The sequence below is a fragment of the Pristiophorus japonicus genome, chromosome 27 (genome assembly GCF_044704955.1).
Source record: "Pristiophorus japonicus isolate sPriJap1 chromosome 27, sPriJap1.hap1, whole genome shotgun sequence".
Lineage (NCBI taxonomy): Eukaryota > Metazoa > Chordata > Chondrichthyes > Pristiophoridae > Pristiophorus > Pristiophorus japonicus.
Window position 1 is genome coordinate 5,126,971 of NC_092003.1, and position 18,668 is coordinate 5,145,638.

Genomic DNA, 18,668 nt, shown 5'->3' on the forward strand with positions numbered 1-18,668 from the left:
GTACTGCGTGCAGTTCTGGTCACCACGTTACAGAAAAGATGTGATTGACTCGAGAGGGTACAGAGGAGATTTACGAAGATGTTGCCTAGACTGGAGAATTTTAGCGATGAGGAAAGATTGGATAGGCTGGGATTGTTTTCTTTGGAACAGAGGAAGCTGAGGGGAGACCTTATTGAGGTGTTTACAATTATGAGGGGTCTAGATAGAGTGGATAGAAAGGACCTATTTCCTTTAGCAGAGAGATCAATAGCCAGGGGGCATAGCTTTAAAGTAATTGGTAGAAGCTTTAGAAGGGATTTGAGGAGAAATGTTTTCACCCAGAAGGTGGTGGGGATCTGGAACTCACTTCCTGGAAGGGTGGTAGAGGCAGGAACCCTCACCACATTTAAAAAGTACTTGGATGTGCACCTGAAGTAAACCTACAGGGCTACGGACCAAGAGCTGGAAAGTGGGATTAGGCTGGGTAGCTCTTTGTCGGCCAGCGCGGACACGATGGGCCGAATGGCCTCCCTCTGTGTTGTAAATTTCTATGATTCTATGTTACATAGGAGACAGGGAACTTCGCCTCCCCTTTCATTTACCTCTGGATGATGGGAATGTGCGTATTGCAGCCTCGAGGCCAGGGCAAAGCAATCAGGGAACGGACCCGGCATAGCAGGACTGTGCACTCTTTTTTTCCTGACCGTTGTGCCCAGAGAATGGGAATTTCCTGTGGGGTTAAATCATGAAAATTGGCCCAACTTTGTTTTTGTTGTAATAAAAACAGAAAATGCTGGAAATCTCAACGGGTCAGGCAGCATCTGTGGAGAGAGCTGACCCGGAATACACACGTCAGGTTCATGTGCACTCAGTAAACAGCCTCTTTGAATACTAAACACACTATCTGTCACACTGCCAATTTATAGCCACTTAGTCCTGAATTATGGCCTCCTTTTAAATGCACATTGCTTTTAATCTGTGGCACTGTCATTATGGAATGGTGTGGGGGAGGAATGTTACTGTTATTTTACCGTTCATGATCCAGTACCTCGCACACGGGAGGTATGCCGGTGGGAGATTCTGCAGTAAAGGGGTCGGTCATTTAGGACTGAGATGAGGAGGAATTTCTTCACTCAGAGGGTGGTGAATCTTTGGAATTCTCTGCCCCAGAGGGCTGTGGATGTTGTCTCTGAATATATTCAAGGCTGAGATCGATAGATTTTTGGAGTCTAGGGGAATCAAGGGATCATGCAGGAAAGTGGAGTTAAGGTCGGTGATCAGCCATGATTTTATTAAAAACATACGTACAGGTAAAGATCCTCTGGTCCATCGGTCCCGTCCCACACAATTGCGATACCTTGTGTATCACAACACACTCCACCATACCTGAAACCATGTGATCCCCTGGGAGATGCAAAAAACAGATTAAAAACCCAGACCAATTTGGGGGAAAAAATCTGGGAAATTCCTCTCCGACCCATTTGGGCGATTGAAACTAGTCCAGGAGATCACTCTGGCCTTGAATTCCCTGCAGTGCCTGCCTTCTGTAAGAGGCGATCTCCACCGTAGCCAGAAACAAATGCAGCTCTCGCTCGAAGGAATTCAGTGAGTTTGCATCCACCACACGAGACAGCAGCTTGTTCCAGAGGTCGACTGCTCTCTGGGAAAAGAACCACCTCCTGATGTCTAACCTAGACCCAGCCTTATATAACTTAATATATGCCCCCTGGTCCTGCCTCACCTATTTAATTCAAATAAACTGTCAGCTGGAACACTGTTTATTCCCTTCATTATCTTATAAACCTCAGTCATACAGCCCCCTAAGTCTACACTGCTCTACGGTAAAGAGTCCCAACTCTTTTAACCTATCTTGATAACTAAGATGCTTTAGACTTGGCACTCTTTCCAGAGCCTCAGTATCACCCATTGAATGGCGGAGCAGGCTCAAGGGACCGTATGGCCAACTCCTACTTCTAGTTCTTAGGTTCTTAAAGCACCACAATGGTTCGGTTTGGTGAGTGCACTGTGCTTGGGGTATTGAGCCAGGATCCAAGTCCGATCCCTGGCCTGAGCTGAGTTAGCAGATCTCGCCGATAGTGATTATTGGGTGCTGGGCTAAGTGGCGAGGGGGTGGGGGGAACAAGAAACCTCCCTTCTCATTGACCCAGCTGTTCCAAGCCCCTTTGGACTATCTTACGTACAAGCAATCTGCCCCGAGGTTGGCCTATTCCAGCCTTCCTAGCGATAGTGAAAGCTCTTTATTAAATCTATAAGGCCTGCAGAGGGCTTGCCCTATTTCTGTGAATGTTGAGATAGTGTCACCTTCATAGTTGTAGAACCCAAGAGAAAACATCTACAAGTCTATTAGCCTGGCAGCTGGGAGGAGAAAGAAGGAAGGAGAATAATATATTAACGTGTCCCTGCGACATATATTACGAAGTATTTACAGCACAGAAACAGGCCATCAAGCACATAGATCTATGTCGTTTATGCTCCACACAAGCCTCCTCTCACCCTACTTCACCTCACCCCATCAGCATATCCTTCTTTTCCCTTCTCCCTCATGTATTTATCCAGCTTCCCTTTAAATGCATCCAGTGGCATTCGCCTCAACTCCTCCCTGTGGTAACAAGTTCCACATTCTCACCACTCTCTGGGTAAAGAAGTTTCTCCTGAATTCCCTATTGGATTTATTGGTGACTTATATTTATGGTCCCCTGGTCTCACACGCAAGTGGAAACATCTTCTCTATATCTACCCTTTCGAACCCTTTCATAATTTTAAAGACCTCTATCTTTCTAGAGAAAAGAGCCCCAGCCTGTTCAATCTTTCCTGATAGGTATAACCTCTGATATCATACTAGTATATATTTTTTCGGCCTTCTCTGGTGCCTCTATGTTCTTTATATAATATGGAGAGCAGAACTGTACACAGTAACTCCAAGTGCAATCTATGTGAGATCTTCTTACCACATCACTAAAGCACACATACTCAAGATGGCTCTGTAGGAACTTGTCAGGTGACCTAGTCACCTGATGCTTTTATTGTATAAACATTAGCAGTTGCATTACCACAGTAGTCCACTCGGTGGAGCTATATTGCACTTCTCCCTCCTTAATGAAGAAGTAATTATAACAAAATAATTATCATACATAACTTACATGGTTATACATAACAAAAGATAGGGACTTATTTTGCCATATTTACAAATCAAACTTAACCACTGGTTTTCTGTTTCAAAGAGGATACCTTCGCTCTTGATCAGAACCTACCAAACACAGTGTTGAACTTAACTCATTCTAGGCTGAACCTGAGGAAAGTTTTCCTCCAAGGGATGCCCTTGATCTCTCTGCAACATTTGAACTCTCTACAACTTCAGCCTGTTTGTCTGCCTGACTTGGACTCAGACTTAAATACTGACTTTCCCTTGGACTTGTTTCTAGTACATGAAGGATTTGCTACTGGTACTCTACTTGTCTATCTGATGGTGATCGAGTCACCTGATGCTTTTATTTTATAAACATTAACAGTTGCATTACCACAGTAGTCCACTAGGTAGAGCAGTAATCCACTATGTGGAGCTTATATTACAGTCTACCAAGGTTCGATACCAGTTTAACGCAACTGCTCTGCTTTTCAATTCTATCCTTTTAGAAATAAAGCCCAGTGATTTTGTTGTTTTTTTTTATGGCCTTATGAACCTGCGTCACTACTTTTAGTGACATGTGATAGGTGCCTGTTGCTGCTTTTAACCGTGTTTGTATTTCTGGTGGCCACCTCAGCTACATAGCTGAAGACTGAAAATCCGGGATTTTGTCCATGGTTAATTGCTTCGGTTACATATAGAGTGATATAGGCAGGGAGAGCATCTCGCCTCACCTTCTCTGTCCTCACTTGGCATCAAGATAAAGATGTGAAGCGAAATGGAGGTTCCTATCATCTTGACAACAGTTCATCTACGCTGGCAGGGAAATGAATTCAATTCCGTTTCAAAGGCAAATAATTACAGTTAAATGCAGTGACCTCGAAGAGTGTCCTTTCTTGAGTGCCTGTTGATAAAGGCTTTGCGTGCAGCCACTGCATGCGTTCATTGTGTTTGAAGGCATATGAAACCCAGTTTAATTATAATGACCCTTTTCATTTTAGTCTCTGAGCGAATGAATATCATTTTGTGTGGTTTCTCCCCCCCCCACCTCGGATCGATGCAACAAACGCTCCTGTCAGTGTCAGCAGGGGGCCCTGCTTTAAACTGCGAGGTAGTGAATTTGTTGGTTAATTGAAACTTCACGCAACGTGTAAATCTCTCTCCGAAATGAATTCTGCAGCGGGCAGCGTCGGGTGTTGAGCTGCGATAAGAAATGAGGGCTGATTCTCTGGCGGTAGTCGGCCGGAGCTTTCTGTATTTTCGTGGTGCGGGGGGGGGGGGTGGTTATACGCCAGCTCCTCATAATCGCGGACGTGCCCTTGGGTAAGCGCAATAAGCTGCAAGACTGCAAGACAGATGAAAAAAAACTGTTTTATTACAGTATTAAAAATACACTCCATTCTATATTAAAAGGTTTTGTTGGAAAATAGGGAGCGTCTGAACCTTCTTCGGGCATATTTCTTATGTTCTAACCTGTTGTGCCCATTGCTGTTCACATAGGAACATGCATCGGAACAGGAGGCCATTCAGCCCCTCGAGCCTGTCCCGCTATTCAGTTAGATCATGACTGGTCATCGCTTCAAATGCGACTGCTATTTTTAAAGAAAGGGGTTACATGAGAAATAGGAGCAGGAGTAGGCCATACGGCCCCTCTAGCCTGCACCTCCATTTAACAAGATCATGGCTGATCCGATCATGGACTCAGCTCCACTTCCCCGCCCGCTCCCCATAACCCCTTATTCCCTTATCATTTAAGAAACTGCCTATTTCTGTCTTTAAATTTTTTCAAAGTCCCAGCTTCCACAGCTCTCTGAGGCAGCGTATTCCACAGATTTACAACCCTCTGAGAGAAGAAATTTCTCCTCATCTCAGTTTTAAATGGGCAGCCCCTTATTCTAAGATCATGCCCCCTAGTTCTAGTCTCCCCCATCAGTGGAAACATCCTCTCTGCATCCACCTTGTCAAGCCCCCTCATAATCTTACACATTTCGATAAGATCACCTCTCATTCTTCTGAACTCCAATGAGTAGAGGCCCAACCTACTCAACCTTTCCTCATAAGTCAGCCCCCTCATCCCCGGAATCAACCGAGGGGATCAAGGGGTATGGTGAGAAAGCAGGAATAGGGTACTGAAGTTGCATGTTCAGCCATGAACTCATTGAATGGCGGTGCAGGCTAGAAGGGCCGAATGGCCTACTCCTGCACCTATTTTCTATGTTTCTGTTTTTTTGTTTCTCTGAACTGCCTCCAAAGCAAGTATATCCTTTCGTAAATATGGAAACCAAAACTGCACGCAGTATTCCAAGTGTGGCCTCACCAATACCCTGTATAACTGTAGCAAGACTTCCCTGCTTTTATACTCCATCCCCTTTGCAATAAAGGGTCATTGAATATGTTGGTTGTCTACAGTGCCTTTCACAGCCTCTGGATGTCCCAAAGCACTTCACATCCAATAAAGTACTTTCGAGGTGCGGTAGGGACACGCAGGAGCCAATTTGTGCGCACAGCAAGCTCCCACAAACAGCAGTGAGATACGTGACTCAGTAAACTGTTTCCTAGTGGTGCTGGTCGAGAGATAAACGTTAGTCAGGACAGCAGGAGAATTCCCCTGCTCAAGTTACCCTCCATCCTCTCCTGTGTCATGTAACACATGGCCGGCTAAACATTCTACTGTAATGCAGCAAGTTAACAAGAGAATGTTAGCCCTGACACATGGTTTAGAGTGTGTGTATATCGTGGTGCACAAGGTATCAGAATTGTGTGGGACAGGCTGGATGGACCAGAGGGTCTCTTCCTGTCCGTCGTTGTTCATACGATACCTATCACATGACTCGTATTTCCTCGTCTTGTGAAGCCGACATATTTATTTTTTCTTCCCTCCACTCCTGGCTGGCCTCCCACATCCTACCCTACGTAAATTAGAGGTGATCCAAAACTCCAACCATGTCCCGCTCACCCATCACCCCCTGTGCTCGCCTCGATTTCAAAATTCTCATCCTTGTTTTCAAATCTCTTCAAGGCCTTGCCCCCTCCCTCTATCTCTGTAATCTCCTCCGTGACGTGGAGAGACTGGAGAAGCTGGGGTTGTTCTCCTTGGAGCAGCGAAGCTTCAGTTTTTGCCCCTCTCTCTCAGTCGAGCCTCGCCTCGGGAATTCCGTCTGTTGGCTCGTGATGTTCTGAGGCCCCGACCTGCGTGAGCACGCCAGCGGCAGGTTGGGGCCATAAAAGGAGTGGAGGTGCGGCACCTGGGAGCAGCCTGGAGGCATACTACTTCAGGGAGTAGCAGGGGCTGCGACGGCGGCGAGGAGAGATGTCATCAAGGTCCAGGTCGGTGATTGGAGCGTGGGCAGGTACAGCAGGAGCGGCGAGAGACTGTGGAGGGATGTGATCAGGGCCTAGGAGAGGCGTGAGTTCGGGGCCAGGGGCCCAGGGCCAGCCCACACTGCGATATGTGTGCACACTTGGTCCGTGCAGTAGAGCAGGTCTCCAGTCGTCCTGGTTAACCCTTGCCACTGGACCAAGGCCTAGCTCTGTCAAGCCCGCGTGGTGGCTGATGTGCAACAGTCATCCCACGTTAAATAAATCCACGCACAGGCATCTTCCACCCTTCAACATGTAGTTCGGGATCTGGAATATTAGGTCCTTCATCCCTTTTCGGCATGGAAGCAAGTCATCCTCGTTTCGAGGGACTACCTATGATGATGAATCTCCTCCAACCTCACAACCCCCCGAGATCTCTGCGCTCCTCTAATTCTGCCCTCTTGAGTATCCTTGATTATAATCGCTCCACCATCGGCGGCCGTGCCTTCTGTTGCCTGGGCTCCAAGCTCTGGAACTCCCTCCCTAAACCTCTTCACCTCTCTACCTCTCTTTCCTCCTTCAAGACGCTCCTTAAAACCGACCTCTTTGACCAGTGCGCTGATTTCTCCTTGTGCGGCTCGGTGTCAAATTTTTAAATCTCATAATATCCCTGTGAAGCGCCTTGTAATAAAGGTGCTATATAAATATCAGCTGTTGTTGTTTCTAGCAGGAGACAGTAGATGGTGATCAGGAGCAGACATCCTGGCTGATATTTATTCCCCCCTCCTTGCTCAAAGATGCTCACGGTACCTCGAACACTCCCATGGTCTGATCAGCCACCTCAGCCCAGACTGAGGATTGAGCTCGAGGTTTCCTGTTCAGTCTGATTTAGCACTAAGGTGGATGCTGCTTCTATTTCTGTTCCCCTTTAGCCACTATTTTGACCCTCCTGCAGCGATGCACCGTACTCTAGCTGAGAGGCGGGCTGGCCGGCTTGCAATGGCACAGCCACACAAAAGCAAAATACTGCAGAAGCTGGAAATCTGAAATAAAAACAGAAACTGCTGGACATCTCAGCAGGTCAGGCAGCGTCTGTGGAGAGAGAAACAGAGTTAACGTTTCAGGTCAATGACCCTTCATCAGAACTGGACATTACAGGTTTTTAAGCAAGTGCAGAGGCAGGGAAAGGGGAGAGAAATGAGCAAAAGGGAAGGTCTGTAATAGGGTGGCAGGCAGAAAGTTGGCATGCGGGTACAGCAGGCGGTGAAGAAAGCAAATGGCATGTTCGCCTTTATAGCTAGGGGATTTGAGTATAGGAGCAGGGAGGTCTTACTGCAGTTGTACAGGGCCTTAGTGAGGCCTCACCTGGAATATTGTGTTCAGTTTTGGTCTCCTAATCTGAGGAAGGACATTCTTGCTATTGAGGGAGTGCAGCGAAGGTTCATCGAACTGATTCCCGGGATGGCAATACTGACATATGAGGAGAGACTGGATCGACTGGGCCTGTATTCACTAGAATTTAGAAGAATGAGAGGGGATCTCATAGAAACATATAAAATTCTGACGGGATTGGACAGGTTAGATGCAGGAAGAATGTTCCCGATGTTGGGGATGTCCAGAACCAGGGGTCACAGTCTAAGGATAAGGGGAAAGCCATTTAGGACCGAGATGAGGAGAAACTTCTTCACTCAGAGAATTGTGAACCTGTGGAATTCTCTACCACAGAAAGTTGTTGAGGCCAGTTCGTTAGACATATTCAAAAGGGAGTTAGATGTGGCCCTTACGGCTAAAGGGATCAAGGGGTATGGAGAGAAAGCAGGAATGGGATACTGAAGTTGCATGATCAGCCATGATCATTTGAATGGTGGTGCAGGCTCGAAGGGCCGAATGGCCTACTCCTGCACCTATTTTCTATATTTCTATGTTAAGAGACAAAAGGGATGATGGTGCGACGCAAAAGGAGATGGTAACGGGACAAGATAAGAAACAAAAGATGAGTCTAGATACGGTGAAAATGGAGATGGCAGAATCATCGACAGCTGCCGGGAGAAAGAGAGAAAAAAAACAGAAAAAAAATAGGGGCGGAGGTTAATGATCTGAAATTGTTGCACTCGATGTTGAGTCCAGAAGGCTGTAAAGTGCCTGAACGGAAGATGAGGTGCTGTTTCTCAAGCTTACGTTGAGCTTCATTGGAACAGTGTAGGAGGCCAAGGACGGAGAGATCAGAGCAGGAGCGGAGTGGGGAATTAAAGTGACAGGCAGGAAGCTCGGGATCACGCTTACCGACTAACGGAGTTTTTGCAAAGCGGTCACCCAATCTGCGTTTGGTCTCCCCAACATAGAACAGACCGCATTGTGAGCAGTGAATACAGCATACTACATTGCAAGAAATAGAAGTCAATCGCTGTTTCACCTGGAAGGAGTGGTTGGGTCCCTGGACAGTGGGAAGGGAGCAGGTAGAAGGGCAATGGTTCAGTATTGATCCATTCGATGGTTTGTATCTGACAATCACTTCATCTGATCCAGGACTCCAATGACAGACTACAGAGGAAATGAAATGTCTAAGAGATCATAAGGGGAGGAGATCAACAGAAACCAACAGTACAGGTGAAGCTGAAGTGCAGTAGATTTGAAAGGTTCTGAACTACATGTGCCATGAGTCTTTATTAATTCCCAGGCAGTCTGTAAGGGAGTTAATACGAAGGTAACCTTCCCTCCCTCGATTGTAAGAAAGCGACTGGCTTTCACTTGGCATGCTTCTCAATGCCAGGCTGAGATCGAGCGCCCTCATACAGTATTTACATCCTCGAAACTTGCTCTTAATTCCACAGCACTGGGAGCACAACTTCTCGTGTCCTTGTACACCAGTCGCTGAAAGTTAATATGCAGGTACAGCAAGCAATTAAGAAAGCAAATGGTAGGTTGGCCTTTATTGCAAGAGGACTTTATTATAACAATAAAGACTTCTTACTGCAGTTATATAGGGCCCTGGTGAGACCACACCTGGAGTATTGTGTACAGTTTGGGCCTCCTTACCTAAGGAAGGATATACTTGCCATAGAGGGAGTGCAGCGAAGGTTCACCAGTGTGATTCCTGGGATGGGGGGATTGTCCTATGAGGTGAGATTGAGCAGACTGGGCCGATATTCTCTAGAGTTCAGAAGAATGAGAGGTGATCTCATTGAAACACACACAATTCTTACAGGGCTTGACAGGGTAGATGCAGGGAGGGTGTTTCCCCCGGGCTGGGGAGTCTAGAACCAGGGGTCACACAGTGTCAGAATAAGGGGTTGGCCATTTAGGACTGAGATGAGGAGGAATTTCTTCACTCAGAGGGTGGGTGAATCTTTGGAATTCTCTACCCCAGAGGGCTGTGGAGGCTCAGTCTTTGAGTATATTCAAGATAGAGATAGCTAGATTTTTGAATATTAAGGGAATTGAGGGATATGGAGACAGTGCAGGACAGTGGAATTGAGGTAGAAGATCAGCCACAATCTTATTGATGATGGAGCAGGCTTGAGGGGCCGAATGGCCTCCTACAGCTCCTATTTCTTATGTGATATTACAGCTGCATGTCTATAGAGGGATATAATGGACAGATGAAATGCATGCTCTGATAGAGTATAATGTACAGTGCTGACTGGTAAGAGCTGATGGATTGTGTCTTTTCCAGTTTGACCGCATTATATTCTGTGTCTATCTGAAAATCGATCACAACATCTACAAGGAGAAGATGCCATTTTACTTCCCGTATGGTAAGAGATCTTAACATTTCACTTTAGAATTTTCTTGCTAACGTAACAGAATAAGATTTGAATACATAAGAGCATCAATCAAACGCAACAGCAAAGAAACAGAAAACTCGTACAGGTACAGCAAGCAATAAGGAAGGCAAATGGCATGTTGGCTTTTATTACAAGGGGGTTGGAGTATAAGAGTAAGGAAGTCTTGCTACAACTGTACAGGGTCTTGGTAAGACCACACCTGGAGTACTGTGCACAGTTTTGGTCTCCGTATCTAAAGAAGGATACACTTGGTTCACTAGATTGATTCCTGGGATGAGAAGGCTGTCTTATGATGAGGGGTTGTGTAGAATGGGCCTATACTTTCTGGAGTTTAGAAGAATGAGAGGTGATCTCATTGAAACATACAAGATTCTGAAAGGGATTGACAGGGTAGATGCTGAGAGGTTGTTTCCCCCGGGCTGGAAAATCTAGAACCAGGGGTCACAGTCTCAGGATAAGGGGTCGGCCATTCAAGGCAGAGATGAGGAAGGATTTTTTCACTCAGAGGGTGGTGAATCTTTGGAATTCTCTACCCCAGAGGGCTGTGGATGCTCAGTCTCTGAGTATATTCAAGATAGATAGATTTTTGGAGCCTAGGGGAATCGAGGGATATGGAGATCGAACGGGAAAGTGCTCGGCAGAGCAGGCTCGAGGGGCTGTATGGCCTACTCCTGCTCCTAATTCTTATGTTCTTATTAATGATGGGTATTGTGAACAGTGTCACAAGTCAAGGCCCTGATGAAGAGTGATGAGGAGTGAGTGTGCCTGCATTGGCAGGCTATTCAATGTGGATGAGCATCACAGCTGAACCTGATAACGTCCTCGCCTGATGCCCATCAGGAGAGTCACCGGATAGCATTGAAGAGCAGGAATCTGTCTGTTTCCCCCCCACCAGCCTATGTTAGACACATCGAGTCCAATTATCGTTCCCCATTCTCCGAGTATGATCAACTAACCCAGACTGGAAACTAAGGTGGTTGGTGGAAGGTTTAGAGGGGATTTTAGGAGAGACTTCTTTACACAGAGGGTTGTGGGGATCTGGAACTCGCTGCCTGGAAGAGTGGTGGATGCAGAAACCCTCACCACTTTTAAGAGATGGTTGGATGGGCACTTAAAGTGCAGTAACCTGCAGGGTTACGGACCTAGAGCTGGTAATTGGGATTAGACTGGATGACCTTTTGTTGGACGGAGCAGATATAATGGTAAGTACTGCAGGGAATAGAATACGGCCAGGGTGATCTCCTGGACTAGTTTCGATCGCCTGGATGGGTTGGAGAGGAATTTTCCCAGATTTTTTCTCCCGAAATTGGCCTGGGTTTTTTCTGGTTTTTGCCTCTCCCAGGAGATCACATGGCGTGGAGTGTCGATGTTTTTAGTATAAGGGGTGTTGCAGTGGTGTGGGGCAGACTGGTTGGGCTGGGTGCTCTTTGCCTTTCCGTTATTGTTCGTGGGTTTGTATGTAACCTTCAGCGCTGCTGAACAAGGGCTGTGTGGCTCTTTGTCGGCCGGCGCAGACACGATGAGCCGAAATGGCCTTCTTCTGCGCTGTAAATTTCTATGTTTCTATGAACCTGGGACCGCTGGTTTAGGGCAGTACTAGATAACCTGGTGCATTTACCCACTGAGCTCTCACGGGAGTTACTGGAGAGGCTGGCCAAAGGCCCCAGCAGCGACCCTCCCGACTGAACGACACTGGATGTAGGGGGGACCGACGAATGAAAAAGAAACAGCCATCTCCCTATGTCAGTGGTGCGATCACATTGTCTTATGGTTTTCATTTATCTCCAGCTGCTGTTACTCCAGAGCCTCCGAAGGAGAAAGCCAACACTGCTGATCAAGATGAAAACCAGACTGAGAAAATGCTGAAAGTTGGGAACAAACAAGGTTTGTGTCTGCACTTTATTGCGGTTTGGTGATTTATGGCCTTGCAGAAACGACAAGACATCCACTTCCCTCAGCCTCCACTTCCCTTTTTTTTTAATAAAACTCCCACTATACTGTCCTGTCGAGCATTCAGAGTAAAGCTCCCTCTCACTGTCCCATCAAACACTCCCAGGGCAGGTACAGCACGGGGTTAGATACAGAGTAAAGCTCCCTCTACACTGTCCCATCCAACACTCCCAGGGTAGGTACAGCACGGGTTAGATACAGAGTAAAGCTCCCTCTACACTGTCCCATCAAACACTCCCAGGGCAGGTACAGCACGGGGTTAGATACAGAGTAAAGCTCCCTCTACAATGTCCCATCAAACACTCCCAGGGCAGGTACAGCACGGGGTTAGATACAGAGTAAAGCTCCCTCTACACTGTCCCATCAAACACTCCCAGGGCAGGTACAGCACGGGGTTAGATACAGAGTAAAGCTCCCTCTACAATGTCCCATCAAACACTCCCAGGGTAGGTACAGCACGGGTTAGATACAGAGTAAAGCTCCCTCTACACTGTCCCATCAAACACTCCCAGGGCAGGTACAGCACGGGGTTAGATACAGAGTAAAGCTCCCTCTACACTGTCCCATCAAACACTCCCAGGGCAGGTACAGGGGGTTAGATACTGAGTAAAGCTCCCTCTACACTGTCCCATCAAACACTCCCAGGGCAGGTACAGCACAGCTAAACTTGGACAGGGAAAAATCCAAGCCTTGAAGCAGTGCAGAGAAGGGCTACAGAACTGATCCTTAATGTTGGGGAACTGAGTGATTAAAAAAACTACAGCTGCAACGAGAGGCAAGACTCTGGGAGGAATGGAATCCGAGGAATACGGCAAAGGAAGACAGGCACAATTGGTAAAAGGCAAGATGGATTAATATCTGGAATGGTCTCTGGGTCATTAAAGAGCAGTTAAATGCTTTGATGGGGCTCCATAGGTTTCTTTGGAGGAATTAACTAGATGGGCCAAATCGTGCATCTGTACCCCTCTTCATAGAATCATAGAAAATTATGACACAGAAGGGGGCCACTCAGCCCATCGTGTCCTTGTCGGTCGAAAAATCCCACTTTCCAGCTCTCGGTCCGTAGCCCTGTAGGTTACAAGAGCACATCCAAGTATTTTTTAAATGTGGTGAGGGTTTCTGGCAGTGAGTTCCAGACCCCCACCACCCTCTGGGTGAAATGCTTTTTTCTCATCTCCCCTATAAACCTCCTACCACTTACTTTAAATCTATGCCACCTGGTTATTGACCCCTATGCTAAGGAAAATAGGTCCTTCCTATCCACTCTATCTCGGCCCCTCATAATTTTATACACCTCAATTAAATCTCCCCTCAGCCTCCTCTGTTCCAAAGAAAACAACCCCAGCCTATCCAATCTTTCCTTGTAGCTAAAATTCTCCAGTCCAGACAACATCCTGGTAAATCTCCCCTGTACCCTCTCCAGTGCAATCACATCCTTCCTGTAATGTGGTGACCAGAGCTGCACGCAGTACTCCAGCTGTGGCATAACTAGTGTTTTATACAGTTCAAGCATAACCTCCCTGCTCTTGTATCCCATGCCTCAACTATTAAAGGAAAGCATTCCATATGCCATTTTAACCATCTTATCTACCCGTCCTGCTACCTTTAGGAATCTGTGGACATGCACTCCAAGATCCCACTGTTCCTCTATACCTCTCAATATCCTACCATTTATTGTGTATTCCCTTGCCTTGTTGCCCCTGCCCAAATGCATTACCTCACACTTTTCCGGATTGATTTCCAGTTTCCACTTTTTCATGAGGAAAGCTCCCTGTACTTTGCCTCAACAGTATGCCTTAATTTTAAAACAGGCGGTTTTCCGATCACTACTTTTCTAACACACGGGTCAAACCTTTGGAAGATGCATGTTGTCCGCTTCAGGGTCCTACAGGCTACTTGCCAGTCGGTATTATTTTCGACTCTGAGACAGAAAGCTGTGGACTCAAATTCCACCCCAAATATAATCTTGGCGGATACTCCAATGCTAGGCCGAAGAAGTGCTGCATTGTTGAAGGTGCCATCTTTCAGATGAGACATTAAACTGCGACCCCATCGGCTTCTTTCGGTGAATATAAAAGAGGGCACGACATGATTTGAAGAGGAACAGGGGACTTCTCCTGGCGTTTTGGCCAACAATAGATCCCTCAACTAACAGCACCAAAACAGATTAACTGGTTATTTATCTCAATGTTGTTTGTGGGACCTTACTGTGTGCAAATTGGCTGCTGCATTTGCCTAGAATGCAATAGTGAGATTTCAAAAGTAATTTGTTGTTTGTGTAGGGCTTTGGAACATCCTGAGGGTGTGAAAGAGGCTATATTAACAGCAATTCTATCTTTCCTTTAAATGCTACCCATAACTGAAGACATAAAACTGATTAGTGAACACCTGACTTTGCAATAAACTAGGCGATAAATTTTTAAAATCTATCTGGCTGAACATTAAAATCCAATAGACAATTCACGAGATTAGCTCAGTGCTGGTATTGTGTTTATGAACCAGTGGAACCATAGCCCAGTAGGAATCAGCGCCCTCCGGACAAGGTACGAGAAGAACCGAGTGAACCGCATGGCAGAGGAAAGGGTGAAGGTGAGGGGAGCAGGCGATATGCCGCACTAAATTACAATATTTTATGATTAAATTGGGGCCGAAATTCCGTTCCTAACGCCACCCGTTGCCACAGAAGAGGGGCGTCTAACGGGCAGCTAAGTGCTCACCATTGGCGGTGACCGGGAACCTTGGCTCACGGGAAATGTATTTGGGCGGTGGGCGCGGTGCCAAGACGTACCGCTGCGCGCTCGCCCGCCACCCACGTGGTGACGTCATCGAGCATGCAACGCCCCCTTACCACCGCGGCTGCGATATTCGGTAGGCTCGGTGGCCTTAGCGGCAGGTGTTCATACCGACTGGGAAAGATTGGGGGACATCGGGACTCCCGGGGCGGGTACCGTCCAGAGACCAAGATAAGATGTTATCTTTAATTTTTTTCAGCATTTATGTATTAGTGGCATCAGTGGGAAGGTGTGCTTGTGGGTCAGATAAATTTTAGTAAACTTTCACGATTTCCAACAGCCCACCGTCGGGAAATTCAGTCGTCCCTCCTGAGCTAGCGCTCTGTCGACGCCCGAGGACAAGTGTACAACGCCTCTTTTAGTGCTGCTCTCTCATCTTTGGGCGGCAAAACTGAATTTGGCAGTTTGAGGCGGTGATTACCGGCTGGCCCTTCAGGCTGTGTCACCACCTCAAAAACGGCAGCGCAGAAATTCGACCCCATAGAATTTGCAGCACAAAAACAGGCCTTCGGCCCACCAGGTCTGTGCCTCTATTTATGCTCCATACGATCTTCCTCCCGCTCCTTCGTCTCACCCGATCTGTGGCTCAGTGGGTAGCACACTCGCCTCTGGGTCAGAAGGTTGTGGGTTCAAGTCCCACTCCAGGGACCTGAGCACAAACAATCCAGGCTGACATTCTAGTGCCGTGCTGAGGGAGCACTGCACTCTCGGAGATACCGTCTTTCGGATGAGACATTAAACCCGAGGCCCCGTCTGCTCCCTCAAGCTCTATTTCGAAGAAGTGCAGGGGAGTTCTCCTGGTGTCCTTGGGCCAATATTTATCCCTCAATCAACAAAACAAAAACAGATTATCTGGTTATTATCACATTGCTGTTTTTGGGAGCTTGCTGTGCGCAAATTGGCTGCCGCGTTCCCCACATTACAACAGTGACTGCACTCCAAAAGTACTTCATTGGCTGTAAAGCACTTTGAAACATCCGGTGGTCATGAAAGGCGCTATATAAATCCAAGTCTTTCTATTCCTTTCTCCCTCATGTACTTATGTAATTCCCTGCAGTTGAGGAATCTGCTTTCTGTGGAGTGTAGTCCTTATTGTGCCAGTATTTAACGGGTGGCAGATGTAGGTAATGGGCGCTCTCTCCCACACTGCTGATACAGCAGGGTTCAAGCACCAACAGATAGCATGTTTGCAGCGGGGGGGCGGGGTGGGGGGGGCATCAATTTTAACCTAATCCGCCCGTCGGGAAACTAACGCGATGGAGTGCAATGTAGTTTTACATCCCGCCCGATTTTATTCTCGCTTGAAATCAGTGAAGAGCAGTATCAGGGGAGGGTGCAAAACCAGTTAAAACTGCTCGGTTCAAATTGCCCCCTTAAATATTATCTCTCGCTCTGTCTTCTGTCGGACTGCGAGCAGGAGCACTCAACAGGAACTGCAGGCGCACTGGCAGCCATCCCTGCTGAGTGCTGGCTCTTCCCGCAGGTGACTGCACACACTATCCCCGTGGAGATAGAGGCGTGACCTGACCCCGGCCCAGCAGGCTTTTCCAGGATTTTATTTGAATTACTTTGTGCGCTGCGGCTAATGTCGCACAGCACCGCATGCATTCACGAGGCAGTTCCGTGCAGAGAAATGAGAGCCTCAGCACTAAACCTCGCACAAAGGCCGTGTCAAAGTTCGCTGGTTACACGAAACACGCAAACAGGCACATTCGGGGGATCCTTCTCCCCTGAAGGTACTGCAAAAGCAGTCCCACGGGCAGCAACACCTCTTTAACCTTGCACTCGGGTGCCCATTCTTAACATGTTCGTCTGATCCCTGCTGAGTTAGCTGATCGCAGGTGGGCCATTCAATCATGAAGGGCATCACAGCCAAGTTCAATGCTTGTCCTCGCCTGATATTCAAACCCACGCACTTTCCAATAGGGCTCACCAGCCTGCGATCAGGAGCGGGAACCCTGGCTGTTTACCCTCCCCTGCCCCCCACATCCCTCCTCATCCCTAGCGCAAAATGGCACTGAGGTCAGTTCTGGTGCCTGAATTGCTGATCATTTACTGATCCATCGGGGGAGTCGTGTGAGATCAAATTGTTAAGCGTGTGTTGTTTGGCTTTATTTGATTCTGTTGCCATGGTTCTGCAGTGCAGAACGTGAGCGCTCCACATCTCTAATTATTTGCAGTAAATTGCGTGAAGGTTCATTGATTAACTGAAGGACACCTGATTAAGTGAACGCCTGATTCTGTTCAAATAGCAGAGCGTGCAGTGGGATGGACATGTGTCGAGCATTCGTACATCAGCCCCCGTCACTTTTCTACCCCTTTATTTTTCAACCTGGGCGCAGTTTTTAAAATCTTCCCCTGTTTCAGTATCACATCATGTTTTTTTTTCTCTCTCTCTGCTCATGCTTTCAATCAAGAAAAGAAAGAAAGACTTGCATTTATATAGCGCCTTTCACAACCACTGGACATCTTAAAGCGCTTTACATCCAATGAAGTACTTTTGGAGTGTAGTCACTGTTGTAATGTGGGAAATGCGGCAGCCAATTTGCGCACAGCAAGCTCCCACAAACAGCAATGTGATAATGACCCAGATCATCTGTTTTTTGTTATGTTGATTGAAGGATAAATATTGGCCCCAGGACACCGGGGAGAACTCCCCTGCTCTTCTTCGAAATACTGCCATCGGATTTTTTACGTTCACCTGAGAGAGCTGACGGGGCCTCGGTTTAACGTCTCATCTGAAAGACGGTATCTCCGACAGTGCAGCACTCCCTCCCATGTGGTGTACAGTAGTAGGAGGATTATGCTACTGGTCTGGTAATCCAGAAGCCTGGACTAATGATCCAGAGACCCGAGTTCAAATCCCACCACAGCAGCTGGGGAATTTAAATTCAGTTAATTAAATAAATCTGGAATATAAAAGCTAGTATCAATAATGGTGACCATGAAACTACCAGATTGTTGTGAAAGACCCATCTGTTCGCTAATGTCCTTTAGAGGAGGAAATCTGCCACCTTTACCCGGTCTGGCCTATTTGTGACTCCAGACCTGCAACAATGTCGTTGACTCTTAACTGCCCTCTGAAACTGAGGTGTATTCAAAAAGTTGTCTCACCACCACCTTCTTGAGGGCAATTAGGGATGGGCAATAAATGCTGGCCTTACCGGCGATGCCCTTGAATGAATAAAAAAAAAACACCTTTTGCACTAGTCACCCAGGTAACAGGCCAAGGCCGCAGTGGAAAGAGTAGGAGGGATGATGAGATGAATCAGTCGTGACCAGGTGAAACTGGGCTTTTAAAGCCTTTGGGGAAAGAAGTTCGGCTGCTTACTGCTTCCCATTAGCAACCGGACGCGGCAAATGCAGCGATGCCCGCGAACTTCAATGCCGGTTTAGCTCTGGCGCTAACATTTACCGCCTGGGCCTCTGGTGCCTCGCAGATCGTGACATCATAAAGTACGCAGCGCCCCGTTACCGCCCCGGATGTGAAATTGCCTTCCGCCCCCTGCTGTATCGGCAGGTTGAACAACCGCAGGAAGAGGAGGCGTCGTCAACTCGGCGGGCCGCTTGGGGAGCGCTCATTAAAGGGAATGGTTTTCTGGTAGACCGATCTTTATTCTTTGCACCAGTCTGGTACCTGCTGAAAGTTTTTAATGTTTCACTGGTGCAAGATGTCTGAGCCCTCCCCTGTTTGAGAGTGTTTGGGGCTGTAATGGC

At 47.3% G+C, this 18,668-nt stretch overlaps 1 protein-coding gene across 1 annotated transcript in view; it reads left to right on the forward strand.

Moving 5' to 3' along the window:
- Window positions 1-18,668, forward strand: part of LOC139239429 (ADP-ribose glycohydrolase MACROD1-like) — a 1,029,639-nt gene that overhangs the window by 989,115 nt on the left and 21,856 nt on the right. Inside the window, exons 9-10 of the mRNA XM_070868158.1 lie at window positions 10,098-10,179; window positions 11,998-12,093. Of these exons, the coding sequence (XP_070724259.1) occupies window positions 10,098-10,179; window positions 11,998-12,093 (178 nt within the window). The remainder of the gene's footprint in view (window positions 1-10,097; window positions 10,180-11,997; window positions 12,094-18,668) is intronic.